At 39.6% G+C, this 15,008-nt stretch overlaps 1 protein-coding gene across 5 annotated transcripts in view; it reads left to right on the top strand.

The window, feature by feature from the left end:
* CACNA1B (calcium voltage-gated channel subunit alpha1 B) overlaps positions 1-15,008 on the top strand; it is a 378,141-nt gene that overhangs the window by 293,538 nt on the left and 69,595 nt on the right. For all 5 annotated transcript variants that reach the window (XM_089675295.1, XM_089675298.1, XM_089675296.1 and 2 more), the window contains exons 27-32: positions 1,090-1,250; positions 1,327-1,464; positions 2,093-2,294; positions 2,646-2,810; positions 5,123-5,233; positions 7,536-7,619. In XM_089675295.1, coding sequence (XP_089531421.1) covers positions 1,090-1,250; positions 1,327-1,464; positions 2,093-2,294; positions 2,646-2,810; positions 5,123-5,233; positions 7,536-7,619 — 861 coding nt within the window. The remainder of the gene's footprint in view (positions 1-1,089; positions 1,251-1,326; positions 1,465-2,092; positions 2,295-2,645; positions 2,811-5,122; positions 5,234-7,535; positions 7,620-15,008) is intronic.

Raw genomic sequence — 15,008 nt, 5'->3', positions numbered from 1 at the left:
ATTAAAAGACAATTGGAAAAAGTCTGTCTCCATGATATAAAACACTGTTCTCCATGGGTCCGCTGTCGGTGACATCACTTCCAGTCCAGTGCCCCTATGTGTTCCAGCCCGGTTCTTGGCATCACCTGGTTTATCTGATTCTGCTGGTGGTCACAGCAGCATCCTGACCATCCACTTTGCAGACTCATGGAGAGCAGTGTTTTATATCATGGAGACATGCTTTGTTCTTACAGCTAAAAAGTGAGTTGCCAGTTGTTTTTTAATAAAAACTGTGCTCATACCACTGCACTTAGTTTGGTGCTCTCTGTTGTTCCATTTTATACAAACCTGTTACCTGGGTTTAATTTTATGTGTAGAGAACCTGGCTGCAGCCAGGCTATGATTTGGCTCGGCATTGTATTCCTGAATTCTTTCTGGTCTGCTGGTCATATGATGACAGTATCCTCATTCTGATACCTGGGTGTAACGTCACCAAAGACTGAAGCTACTCAGAAATATTTGCTCCAGAATACACTTAGGATTGCAAATGCAAACAACATTTGGACATGAGGTGACAATAGAAGTTCTGCACTAACTATTTTAAAAGGACAACTTATCCAAAGGTGATTTTTCAAGGTTGGCTGCTGGAGAGTTAAACCACCTGACAGTTTCTTCTGTCTCCCAGGGACTGTTTTGGTGAGAACTCGGAGATCTTGTGTCTCCACACCTACTAAGGCATTATTAGGGATTCTGCTATCCCTACTGCATTTTTATTTATTTTATATCAGAGAGAATGTAAAAGGGGGCAAGGAAAAACACAACAGTGGACAAGAACATCAAAAACCTCCAGATGGACAAGAACAGAGTTGGGACTTATGTCAATGAGGTTGCTCTTTTGTATGCAAGTATGCAAGTTCTCACTCAGCCCCCCTGGCTCCAACCCTAGCTAAAATATTGATTTTAGTTGAATGGCAATTTACCTGAAAGCAGACATTACAGATATCTTTTAGTGTAATCATTACCCTAGTTGTGCTCTAAAAAGCCTGCTGGTTGAGTTGTTGGTGAGGTCCCATGTTCTTTCCTTTATGTTCACTGTTTCCTGTTTCCCAGGCGGTGTTCGACTGTGTAGTGAATTCACTGAAGAATGTACTCAACATCCTCATCGTTTATATGCTCTTCATGTTCATCTTTGCCGTCATTGCTGTTCAGCTTTTCAAGGGCAAGTTCTTCTACTGTACAGATGAGTCAAAAGACCTGGAGAAAGATTGCCGGTTAGTGTCGGAAAGAGGAAGATTGCAACTTAAAAACCATAAAACTCTCTACTGATGACCTTTCTGCTCTGTCTAGGGGGGAATATCTTAATTATGAAAATGATGATGTGAGGGCACAGCCCAGGGAATGGAAAAAATACGAGTTCCACTACGACAATGTTCTCTGGGCTCTCCTGACTCTCTTTACGGTTTCCACTGGGGAAGGGTGGCCCAAGTAAGTGCTTTCTACTCTATCAGACATGTAATACTCACAATCAACACAAAACACCCTATTTTTCTCCAAAAAGAGCATTTAGCAAGTCAGAGGTAGAGACACGCCTTGGATAAATGCCATTCGGTAATTAAATGCCTGTTCAAGTACTATATACATGCCACCTATCATGGTTTTTTGAAGTGATGCTGTCAACTGTTTCAAACTTGTAAAGAGAGTGTGCTTATTGACCACTGTGGTGCTCTTTATAGAAAGTTGGAATGGCAGTCATTTGGGTTTTGCACCAAAGTCATGGAAGTCAAGTCTCTGGGGTGTGTTATTTCAGAAATGTACATTTAACTGTGTAAAATGCAACAAACATATGGCCAGAAAACAAAAGTTTAAAAAAAAAAACGTTAGTTTACATCCTAGCAAAAGTGAAGTCAGATCAGCTGCTTTTTAGAATTATGGATAAGACTTTTTGTCATGTTGATTATCCCATTGACACTATTTGTTATTAAACTTAGAGAGTTTGACCTGAACCTTCTTATTTATGTAAAGGCTCTTTTGTATGTATAGGAAGCTTTCTGTATCATACTTGCATCACAGCTGAACAATCATTGTAATATCAAGGGTTATTTTTCCTTTTCAGCGTCCTCAAACACTCAGTGGATGCCACCAGTGAGGACCAGGGCCCCACTCCCGGATTTCGCATGGAAATGTCAATCTTCTATGTGGTCTATTTTGTAGTCTTTCCTTTCTTCTTTGTCAACATCTTTGTGGCTCTAATTATCATCACTTTCCAGGAACAGGGAGACAAGGTCATGTCGGAGTGCAGTCTTGAGAAGAACGAGGTAGGGAGAATGAGATGGAGCCAGTTATATTATGTACTGCTTCTCTGCATACCAATCACTTACGCCTTTAGGAAGAAGTGTGGACATCGTCATCCATGTCTCTATGCCATCCTATTTAAAAAAAAAAAAAGAAGAGGGGAGAGACATAGAACTAGACCAGAATACTTACAGATCCCCCTAAATTTAGGCAGGAACTCCAAAGCCATCAATGTTTTGGGTGCTGCAATGGGGGATCTGTTAAGCCCTGTTAAGATTTTCCTTTCAATTTTACCAGGGTGGGAAATGGTTTGGGGTAACATTTTATATACTGTATACAATAGCACCATGACTTTCCTGTTATTCTCCTTGCAGAGGGCCTGCATAGACTTTGTCATCAGTGCCAAGCCCCTAACGCGATACATGCCACAGAACCGTCAATCATTTCAGTATAAGATGTGGCGGTTTGTGGTGTCTCCTCCATTTGAGTATTTCATCATGGTGATGATTGCGCTCAACACCATTGTGTTGATGATGAAGGTAAGGCAAAACTGAGGTAAGGTGTGCTATAATAGTTTACATAAAACACAAAATGCATGCCACCTTTCCTATGCACATATGTGAAAGTTTTTTTTTCATTATATCCTCCCTTAATGTCAAAACATAATCCCTAACAGATTTGGTTCTGATAGGCTCTTGTATGTTCTTTATATCACCTCATGGCTACAGTGTGTACCCCTCAACTTGCATGTGTTTGGGGCTAGAGTAACCTATTTTCTTTCCTTGTGCTAGTATTTGAGATATAAACTGACTGTTCAACCCATTTTGTGGATTTATGTACATCAGAGATGTTTTGTTATTAGAAACCTTGCTAAACAAATGTACTAAATTGGTACAGTTTTAATAGTGGGAACTGTGTCTAAAATCATAGCTTTCTGTGCACGTAATTTAATTTGTTCAGTCCCTGCTAGCACTACTACAGTACAAGGCCTCATGCACACCAAAGGTTTCGCTGTTTAGTGTCAAACACCACCTTTTTCAGGCCCCCAGGAGGGGATTTGAGTGACTTTGAACGTGGCATGGTTGTTGGTGCCAGACGGGCCGATCTGAGTATTTCAAAAACTGCTGATCTACTGGATTTTAATGCACAGCCATCTCTAGGGTTAACAGAGACTGGTCCATAAAAGAGAAAATATCCAGTGAGTGGCAGTTGTGTGGACATAAATGCCTTGTTGATGTCAGAGGTTAGAGCAGAATGGACAGACTGGTTGCTGTGACATTCAGATGGTAGGGTCAGAATTTGGTGTAAATATGAAAGCATGGATCCATCCTGCCTTGTATCAGTGGTTCAGATTGGTGGTGGTGTAATGGTGTGGGGGATATTTTTTGGCACTAGCAAGGTGTACCTAATAAAGTGGCCGTTGAGTGTATGTTAGAAGGAGTAGGTAGTATTCCAGGTGCAGCACCCAGACCCGCTGTCACCACCCTTCCAAAATCTATGACAAGGTGAAATAAGCGGCTGGATTCTGTACTGGAGAAGCTCTGAATGCAACAGCCCTAACCAAGAATTTCAGCCTGTCATTGATTTTGCCAGGCTACTAGTAGCAGGTCTGGAAGCTACACATTCCTCTTGGGTGCCTGAAAACACTAGTATTTGACGCTGATGGGTCAAACCTCCTGTGCACATGAAGCCTAACAAAAACACAGGGAAAGAATGTGAAGGAAAAACCTAGGAAAAACCTTTCAGCCTAGATGCTGGTGATTGACAAGGAAGCAGCTAGTTGTGTGTAGGGAACAGAGATTGCTTTATCCTCAGGTTACATGCATTCAAAGACACTATATAATAGGAGCAGAGGTAAGGAGTAGCAGCTGCCACAGCTAAATATCACTAGTAGTTTATCACTGACAGATGGAACAGACAACCATTTATACACTCACTGGTCACTTTATTAGGTACACCTGTTCAATTGCTTGGTAACACAAACTGCCAATCACTTGGCAGCAACTCAATGCATTTAGGCATCTAGACGTAGTGAAGACAACTTGCTGAAGTTCAAACTGAGCATCAGAATTGGGAAAAAAGGGGATTTGAGTGACTTTGATTGTGGCATGGTTGTTGGTGCCAGACGGGCCGGTCTGAGTATTTCAAAAACTGCTGATCTACTGGATTTTAATGCACAACCATCTCTACGGTTTACAGAGTCCGAAAAAGAGAAAATATCCAGTGAGTGGCAGTTGTGTGGACATAAATACCTTGTTGATGTCAGAAGTTAGAGCAGAATGGGCAGACTGGTTGCTGTGACATTCAGATGGTAGGGTCAGAATTTGGTGTAAACAACATGAAAGCATAGATGCATCCTGCCTTGTATCAGCGGTTCAGATTGGTGGTGGTGTAATGGTGTGGGGGATATTTTTTGGCACTAGCAAGGTGTACCTAATAAAGTGGCCGGTGAGTGTATGTTAGGAGGAGTAGGTAGTATTCCAATGACACTTTATTAGCAGCAGGGAAGCTACAGTTCAGTATTACTAGATATCTATCATTCAAAGATGGCTGACAACAGAGTCCAGCCAGTCAAGGGTGAGGAGGAGGAGAACGCTGTAGTACTGGCATGCATTATGTCTACAGTTCATTTTAGTATAACACACTATAAAAAACAGGCAGATGTTCGTTTCCTACAAAGTGGCTTTATAAAACATTACCATTCCTGCAATTATACTAGCAATCACTGCCAAATAAAATCACAAAATTAAAATCAGGTGATTAGTCTATCACAGCATATCTTTCTTCATTGTGTGATGAGAATTGGACACACTTCCATCTTCAATTTGCTGACTCACTCTTGCTTTTTCAGTTCTATGGAGCACCAACTACTTATGAAGAAATGCTGCGGTGCCTCAATATTCTCTTCACATCAATGTTCTCACTGGAATGTATCCTGAAAATTATTGCCTTTGGTGTTCTGGTATGAAACATACATCTGATATTTTCCTATATTTTACAGTGGTAGTAAAGTCTACATTTTCTTTTTCTAATTGGGCCTGCTGCATGTTTATGGCTTAATGTGCCAGTGTGCACAGCATACTAGTACTATATTGACAGGCTTACCTTTGAAACTGAACCTTCCAGTCCTGAGAAGAGTCCAAATCCCTGTGAGGGTTCCCTTATCAATATCCCTAATTCTGGGTACACACAGATATTTTTTTTTTTATTGAGCCATTGGGCTGAATGGAAACAAAAGATAAGATTCCTGCATCCACACAAGCGATGTGAATGCAGGAATCTCCTCCCCCTTCTCAGACGTATTTTGACTCGCTGATCAGAGCTGCAGCTGACTGGCTGCAAACCACTGATTGAGGAAGGTTTTCCATCAGTCCTATTCAACAGAAGCTGATCTAAATATTAGCTTCTGTCTAACAGGGAGGACTAAGCACAGATAGAAATTTGTCTAGTCTCTAGTGAACCAACTGAATTTCGATCCGTGTGTACCCAGCTTTAGATTCCACTCCCTGGTAAACCCAAAGTCAGGGTAGAGTCCAGCTCTATCTGCTTCACTTGGTTTGTGACACATGTGATACTATGCAAAAGGCTTAGGCAGGTTTAGACAAATGCTGTAAATTAAGAATGCTTTCAGATATAAAAGTGTTAATAGTTTGTCATCAATAAACAAAAATAAAATGGAAAGTAAATGAACTGAAGAGAAATACAAATCAAATCAATAATTGGTGTGATCACCCTTTGCCTTCACAACAGCATCAATTCTTCTTGGTACACTTGCACACAGTTTTTAAAGAAACTTAGCAGGTAGGTTGTTCCAAACATCATGCAGAAATAACCACAGATCTTTTGTGGATGTAGGCTGCCTGACATCCTTCTGTCTCTTTGTATAATCCCAGACAGACTCAATGATGTTGAGATCAGGGCTCTGTGGGAGCTAAACCAAAACTTCTAGGATTCCCTGTTCTTCTTTACATTGAAGATAATTCTTAATTACATTTGCTTGTTTGGGGTCATTGTCTTGCTGTAGAATAAATTTGGGGCCAATCACTCTCCTCCCTGATGGTATGACATGATGGATAAGTATCTGCCTGTATCTCTTAGTATTGAGCACACCATTGATCCTGACCAAATCTCCAACTCCATTTGCAGAAACGCAGTCCCAAGTTTGCAAGGAACCTCCACCATGCTTCACTGTTGCCAGCAGACACTCATTGTACCTCTTTCAAGCCCTTTGCAAACAAACTGCCTTTTGCTACAGCCAAATATTTCAAATTTTGACTCATCAGTCCAGAGCACCTGCTACCATTTTTCTGCACCCCAGTTCTTATGTTTTCAGATGTAGTTGAGTCACTTAGCCTTGTTTCCATGTCCTATGCATGAAAACATAGGAACTGGGATGCAGAAAAATGGCATAGGTGTTCTAGACTGAAATATTTGGCCGTAGCAAAAGTCAGTTTGTTCGTGAAGGACTGGGAAGCGGTAAAAAAATGAGTGTCTGCAAGCAACAGTGGTGGAGGTGGAGGTTGGTGGAAGTGGATGTTCCTTGCAAGTTTGGGGTTGAATTTCTGTAAATGGATTTGGAGAATTGGTCTCAATCAATGGTGTCCTCATTGTTGAGAAATACACGCAGATACTTCTTGCCATACCATCAGGGAGGCATGCGATTGGCCCCAATTTTATTCTGCAGCAGAACGACTCCAAACATACAGCCAATGTCGTTAAGATTTACTGTATTTTCAGCGTAAAGAAGAACAAGGATTCCTGGAAGTGATGGTTTGACTCCCAGAAAGCCCTGATCCCAAAATCATGTCTGGGATTATATGAAGAGACAGAAGGATTTGATGCAGCCTACATCCACTGAAGATCTGTGGTTAGTTCTCCGAGATGTTTGGACAACCTGCCTCCTGAGTTATTTCAAAAGCTGCATGCATGTGTACTTAGAATAATTGATGCTGTTTTGAAGGCAAAAGGGTTATCACACCAAATATTGCTATGGATCTCTCTTCTGTGTATTTATTTTCCATTTTAATTGATAAAAATGAGCTATGAAACACTTCTATATCTGAAAGTATTCTCAATTTTACAGCACATTCACACCTGCCTAAGACTTTTGCATAGTACTGTAAATTAATCTGTAAAGCAGAGCAGGTTTGGATTAGGCAGAGAATTGCTGGTTTGCTGCCATCTTTGATTTGAGATTTGTGAGATGTAATTTACCAAAAACATTTACTTTCCTTCTAAAAAAAAATCTTCTGTGTTTTGTGCAGAACTACTTGCGGGATGCTTGGAATGTGTTTGACTTTGTCACGGTTTTGGGAAGTATAACTGATATATTAGTAACGGAGATAGCGGTAAGTACGCCGATATGGTGCTTCACCAGTGAAGCGTGGAACAGGAATATGTCTGTAGAACTGCAGTAAACATTGTCTCGTGGGAAATACTGTATATGCAGTGTTCTTTTGTTGGCTGAATCAGTTCTCTATTTTTCAGTGAACATACACTTTTATATGCATTGTAGACACCCGTAGCACTACATATGTCTTGAGGAACAACTTGCTTACAACAAATATATTTCAACTTGGTAAACAGCCTTTTTCCCTTTACAATGTTCTGCCGAGGATGCCTAATGGAGTTTGTTGTAAACTATATCAACCAGTCAACAGCTGTCTTTTGTGATCCTATAAAATATAGTTGCCATGGGTTACTGTGCTTTAGTGTTGATTGGCATGTGTTAATCCATATACTAAGCTTTGTGGGATATTTTTTAATTAACATTTGAAAGCACAGATGGGTGTCCTGGCATGCTAGTACATAATAATCCATCAAATCTAACTATATGAGTGGTCTAGAATTTTTATAGTCACTACAACTGTCCACATTGTACACAAGTTGCAAATACTTGTGCTGCCATCATATACCCTTGAAGGATTGGAGTAAGATGCTTGCATAGTATGGGTAAAAACAGGCTGATGGCTTTAAAGCGGAACTAAACCCCCTATCCTTTATAGCCAAGGAAACTGCCATCTTAGCTTCTGTTTGAACTGAAGTTGCCATGGTGCTTCACATTTGATTAATTTCGAAACCAGCCGTTTTGATGGCTTGACAGTTGCATTGAGACCGCAAGAAAATGTGCGTTATTCACGACATGCCTTGAATTTTTGGAAAACCATTATATCAGTGGGTTTAGCTCCACTTTAAGGTGAAAACACATGGGCTTTTTTTCTTTAAGACAAACATGCCTGAAAACCATCCCATTCAGCATCAAATGAAAAGCACTAAGTAGCCTTAATGATGTCCCTGCTAAATATCAGTCAGCAGCTATTTAGGGGTTTTAAATACAGATCTTCTGGCTGTACTTATTTAACTTCCTTGTTTCTACCAGGTTTCAGCAAGCAAATAGCAACCTCATTGTGTCTACTAGGCTTAGTAAATTTCTGCTGAATGTAATGCTCCTTAGACTAGTGTTTACAAGATTAAATGAAAAAATGTAGTGTGCTGTTGATGTTATGCAAACTTTTGGCGATTATCATTCCTTTGTACATCCAATATTAAAGGATTTTAGAAATGTACAGCAGAGTGTCTAGTGTAAATGGGTGATTTTGATTGTCAGTGAGGATAAAGCCTTAACACTGCTACCCTTCCTCCTGTCCTGGTTACTAATTACCTGGTAATTTGCATTAATTGCCATGCAAATAACAAGGGCAGCATTACTCATCTCCATGAAAATGCCATGTGTCCCAGGAAAGTTCCATCAAGACCTCTGCATAGTCTGAATGTTGAAGGACTAGCACTTCTACAACCCCATTTCCAAAAAAGTTGGTACACTGTGTAAAATCTACATAAAAACAGAATGCAATGATTTGAAAATCTCAAACCCATATTTTATTCACAATAGAGAATATATCAAATGTTTAAACTGAGAAAATGTGCTGTTTAAAAAACAAAAAAAAAACAAAAAACGTATTTTGATGTCAGCAACATGTCTCAAAAAAGTTGGGAGAGGGCAACAAAAAGCTGGCAAAGTAAGTGGTATTAACAAGGAAGAGCTGAAAGAACATTTTGCAACTAATTAGGTTCATTAGCAACAGGTCTTACCCATAATTGGGTATAAAAAGAGCATTTTAGAAAGTCAGTGTCTCATAAATAAAGATGGGCAGAGGTTCACTAATCTGTCAAAGCTTGGTCTACAAATTGTTGAACAGTTTCAGAATAATGTTCTTCAACATAAAATTGTAAAGACTAACTATATCATCATCTACAGTACATACTGTAATATCGTCAAGAGTATGAGAATCTGGAGAAATCTTTGTGCGCAAGGGACATGGCCAAAATGCAATACTGGATGCCCGTGATCTCAGATGGCACAGTGTTAAAAACTGTCACAAGTTAGCCTGCAGTTTCTTGTTTGTGTATTCTTACCTCCTTGCTGCAGTGCTGCTCCTGATTCCTTTCACATGTGTGGTTTGTCTATGCTCACCTATGGGCGTCGTCTGTTCTCTGGGTTTTCCCTTCCATCACTTCCTGGCCCGCCTCCTAGTTTGCTTGTCTATATAAGACATGCTCAGTCTAGACCACTTTGCCTGAGCAATGTCTTAGTTCTCTGAGCTCCTGGCTGTTGCTATGCTTGTATCTGAATCCAATATTAGGCAAGAATGGGACAACATTCCTCTCCCAAAACTCCAGAAACTGGTCCCCTTAGTTCCCAGTTTGTTGTTTGGCCTTGTCCAAACTTTTTTAATCATCAACTTCATAATTACCTTATTTTTTCTTAAAATGATATATTTTCTCAGTGTAAACATTTGATATGTTTTCTGTTTTCTATTGTGATTAAAATATGGGTTTATGAAATTTGGAAAATTATTGCATTCTGTTTTTTATGTAGATTTTTCACAGTGTTCCAACTTTCGAATTGGGGTTGTAAAATACAACTATACTATTTTATTATTTTTATGTAATGCATCACCATACTCCTGTGGCTCTGTACAAGGTAAAACATAAGTAGGTTACTTGTTTAAAAAGAACATATAAACAGGTAAAGTAGTACAGATATTACATTAATGTACTAAATTCTAGCTGGTACAGTTAACTGTTAAGCTAGGTAGATTAGCTCCTAGAGGGAACTCTTAATGTTTCCGTAGCATGTGCTGATTTCAGTGAGTTAGAAAACTACAATGTGAGAAGAAGTAAAGCACATTGTGCAGCACTACAAAGAAGGAAGCAAAACCTGACTGTTTAACAAATTTGACTTCTACACAGACATATAAATACAATTTATACATTATTTTTTTTTTTTGTTAGCACCCATGAATTTACACCAAGCTATCCAATTTTACTTTATTAAAATACATTGCAAAGGCTTTATATTTTCTTTAATGCCGATTTTAAAATTGACAACTCTAGATTCAGTTTTTTTACTTAAATAGGATTGGATCAGGAATGTTGGACTGAAATCAAAACAAATCTATGAAAGAACTTTTTCATTGTCAAATCTTCTGATCTTTCTGTCTGTAGACAGTCTTCTGTTCAGACAGCTTGATAAAGGCTGGCAATGGCCCCAATTTTCATTGAACTGTTTTACCAGACCTCAATTGTACAGGGATTTTTTTTTAAACCAAAAAATTTCTAATTCTTCACTTTTTCATGTAAATATGCCTCAGAAAATATGTGCCCATGCATAGTCAGCCTATTACCAGCCACAATCTGTCAATTATGCAAGCTCAATTTGATAAGCAGAAGGTGTATGTTCCATAGATACTGTATATTGCTAAGTCCGGCATACATACCTAAACCATATGTCAAGACAAAGCTTCAAAAAACATAATTAGTACATTTATGCAATACGTTCACATTTCCCCAAGCTTTATCACTTTAAGCACATTGCAAATACATATTTTTTTGCACTAGAAATATAGTGTGTCTCTACCGTCCTCTTTGACATGCTTGTCCCTTTAAACCTACAGTATGTTTAACAATTTAAGGAGCATCTAGCTGTGGAGCTCCAACAAATCCCCAACTGCCATGCAAACAGGTTAAGCTGGGACTTGTGGTCCTCTGCAGCTGGCGATTTGTAAATTGGTGACAGCAGACGATATCTCGAGTAAGCAGATTACATTCCATATTATGGAGCGATGTGACTTTCCATAGGACACATGCTGAAACCTCTTCCATTACTTATTCTTCCCCAAAAATCCTCAGTATGCTAATTACAAAGATAACGGATGCTTAATGGGTCACAGAGAAAAAGTTTAATTACCGTATTGGGATGAAAGAATGTTAATCTCATTTGTAAAAGGATTTGCTGACACATCAATGGGGAGGGTTTGGTTTTCAGAAAATGTTGGCGTATTAAATGAAGAACAGATCCTTATTATAAACCGGCACATTATCATGAATAGATTTGCTACAAAAAATATCATTATTTCTGATGTCCAAGGTATCATGAAAGTATTTTGAGACTTCTGTTTGGAGCTTCCTCTGTTCCCACAGCGGGTGCGCTATCACATAAGCAAGGAATTCAGCTTTTTGACCAAGTTGCTGTTATCACAAATGTCTAAGTTCTCCCTATAATTTTATGGGGAATCCACCAGAGCGTGCATACTGCAGAATTTCTTCCCCCCAGAATGAATTCCCAAGAGGACATCACAGATTATTTAGGCTGGTGGCTACAGAAGCTTGGTTAAAAAGCCAAGCTCATAACTGGTCATGTGAGTCAATAAAGGAGAAAAGATTTTGCAAAGTGCCAGGCCCTGCTCTACTACACCCTACAGAAAAGTCAATTTTATCTGATGTTCTTTAAAACTTAACTTTTTTGTACCTTCATGGTAAATGCAATATTGAAAGTCTGGACAGCAAAGAAAAAAAAAAAATTTAATTTGTAAACGGTATTTATAATGTTCCCTTTTGCTTGTTTAGGCTCTTGAAGGTTCCTCTGTTTCAGTTGGAAAAGTTTAGAAATACAAACAAAAGGATTGTTGTGTCCTTGTGATCATGACTTCGTATACTCTGACTGTAGACAGTCACTTGTGGCAATGGGCAAAATTTGGAAATTTTTGTTAGGATACTTTAAAAGCTTGTACGGACGTCAAAGGACAAGTAGGTAATAAGTGCGATTGCATCACTGATGCTATCACTGCCCTGCTGCATGCTGGCCACATAGGCATTGATCCTATCATTTGATGTATTTATCAATCCCTCAAGAGGATCATTACTTTTTTCAGAATCCAATGAAAGACAAAAATGATCAGATTGCTTGGTAGAATCAAGTACTTTCTTGGAAATCACTCGATTGTTTTATCAATTCTGATCAAGGACAACAATCAGTTGATGTACAGAATTATGTTTTTCACAGCAAAGCTTTCTACTCATGTTAAAATTTAAAAATTCTTTATTTATTTCAGGTACTTGTATAGCACTGTTAATTTACGCAGCGCTTTACATATATATTGTACATTCACATGAGTCCCTAACCCTCAAGGAGCGTACACTCTAAGGTCCCTACAGTATATCACAGAAGTGAGTACACCCCTCACATTTTTGTAAATATTTTATTATATCTTTTCATGTGACAACACTGAAGAAATGACACTTTGCTAAAATGTAAAGTAGTGAGTGTACAGCTTGTATAACAGTGTAAATTCACTGTCCCCTCAAAATAACTCAACACAGCCATTAATGTTGGAACCGCTGGCAACAAAAGTGAAAATATCCAAATTGGGCCCAAAGTGTCAATATTTTGTGTGGCCACCATTATTTTCTAGCACTGCCTTAACCCTCTTGGGCATGGAGTTCACCAGAACTTCACAGGTTGCCACTGGGGTCCTCTTCCACTCCTCCATGATGACATCACACAGCTGGTGGATGTTAGAGACCATGCGCTCCTCCACCTTCCATTTGAGGATGCCCTACAGATGCTCAATAGGGTTTAGATCTGGAGACCTGCTTGCCCAGTCCATCACTTTACCCTCAGCTTCTTTAGCAAGGCAGTGGTCATCTTGGAGGTGTGTTTGGGGTCGTTATGTTGGAATACTGCCCTGCGGCCCAGTCTCCAAAGGGAGGGGATCATGCTCTGCTTCAGTATGTCACAGTACATGTTGGCATTCATGGTTCCCTCAATGAACTGTAGCTCCCCAGTGCTGGCAGCACTCATGCAGCCCCAGACCACGATACTCCCACCACCGTGCTTGATGGTAGGCAAGACACACTTGTCTTTGTACTCCTCACCTGGTTGCCGCCACACACGCTTGACACCATCTGAACCAAATAAGTTTATCTTGGTCTCATCAGACCACAGGACATGGTTCCAGTAATCCATGTCCTTAGTCTGCTTGGCTTTAGAAGAGGCTTCCTTCTAGGACGACAGCCATGCAGACCAATCTTATGCAGTGTGCGGCGTATGGTCTGAGCACTGACAGGCTGACCCCCCACCCCTCAAGGTCTCTAACATCCATGCTGAGGCCTGTTCTGAGTGAAACCTGTCCTGTTAAACCACTGTATGGTCTTGGCCCCCGTGCTGCAGCTCAGTTTCAGGGTCATGGCAATCTTCTTATAGCCTAGCCCATCATTTTGTAGAGCAACAATTCTTTTTCTTTAGATCCTCAGAGAGTTCTTTGCCATGAGGTACCATGTTGAACTTCCAGTGACCAGTATGAGAGTGTGAGCTATAACACCAAATTTAACTGCTCCCCATTCACACCTGAGACCTTGTAACACTAATGAGTCACATGACACCGGGGAGGGAAAAATGGCTAATTGGGCCCAATTTGGAGATTTTCACTTGGGGTGTACTCACTTTTGTTGCCAGCAGTTTAGACATTAATGGCTGTGTGTTGAGTTATTTTGAGGGGACAGCAAATTTACACTGTTATACAAGCTGTACACTCACTGCTTTACATTGTAGCAAAGTGTCATTTCTTCAGTGTTGTCTCATGAAAAGGTATAATAAAATATTTAAAAAAAATGTGAGGGGTGTACTCATTTCCGTGAGATACTGTAACTTACATTCATACATACACTTACTAGGGCCATTTTAGACAGGATCCAATTAACCTACCAGCATGTCTTTAGAGTGTGGGAGGAAACCCAAGCAGGCACAGGGAGAACATGCAAACTCCAGGCAGGTGGTGCCGTGGATGGGATTCGAACCAATGACCCTAGTACTGCCAGACGGAAGTGCCAACCATTTAGCCACTGTGCTGAATGAAATTACTACTGTCAACAATGGATTGACTAAATGATTGGATTGATTGATCAGTGAAAAATGAATGCCTATATGGCTAGGATTACAGTATCACATTTTTTGGAAAATTCAATTTTGCTTTAAAAAAATTATTCCACTCAAAACAGGTACTTCAGTTATAGGGCTTGTTGGTGAGCTAATGGACCATAATACCTATATTTCAGGGCAAGATTGTGCAGTCCTGGTCTTCCCTCCATCAAATACAATCTGATTACTCTGACTGTGCTCTATAAAATATAACATGTATTGAAAAAATGAGACCCCTTCATAATTGTTGCAGCTGATTGACAGAGTTGGGAACTCATTAATACAGGAGTTACAGATAAATACTATATAGGAAACCTAGAGGTTGATCAGTTATTCAATGTACACTTAAAACTGAAATGTCAGCATAGGGGTTCTAAATCTCTACGAATTGCAACAATTACATAAAGGAGAAGAGCTAACACCCTCTTCTTTGGGAAGGAAATTATCTTGTTTACTTTTCCACAGCAATAAGTGTTTT

This window comes from Staurois parvus, unplaced genomic scaffold, assembly GCF_062004578.1.
Source record: "Staurois parvus isolate SC_StPar_1 unplaced genomic scaffold, SC_StPar_1.0 ptg000154l, whole genome shotgun sequence".
NCBI classification, from domain to species: Eukaryota; Metazoa; Chordata; class Amphibia; order Anura; family Ranidae; genus Staurois; species Staurois parvus.
This window is presented reverse-complemented; position numbering and strand designations above follow the sequence as displayed.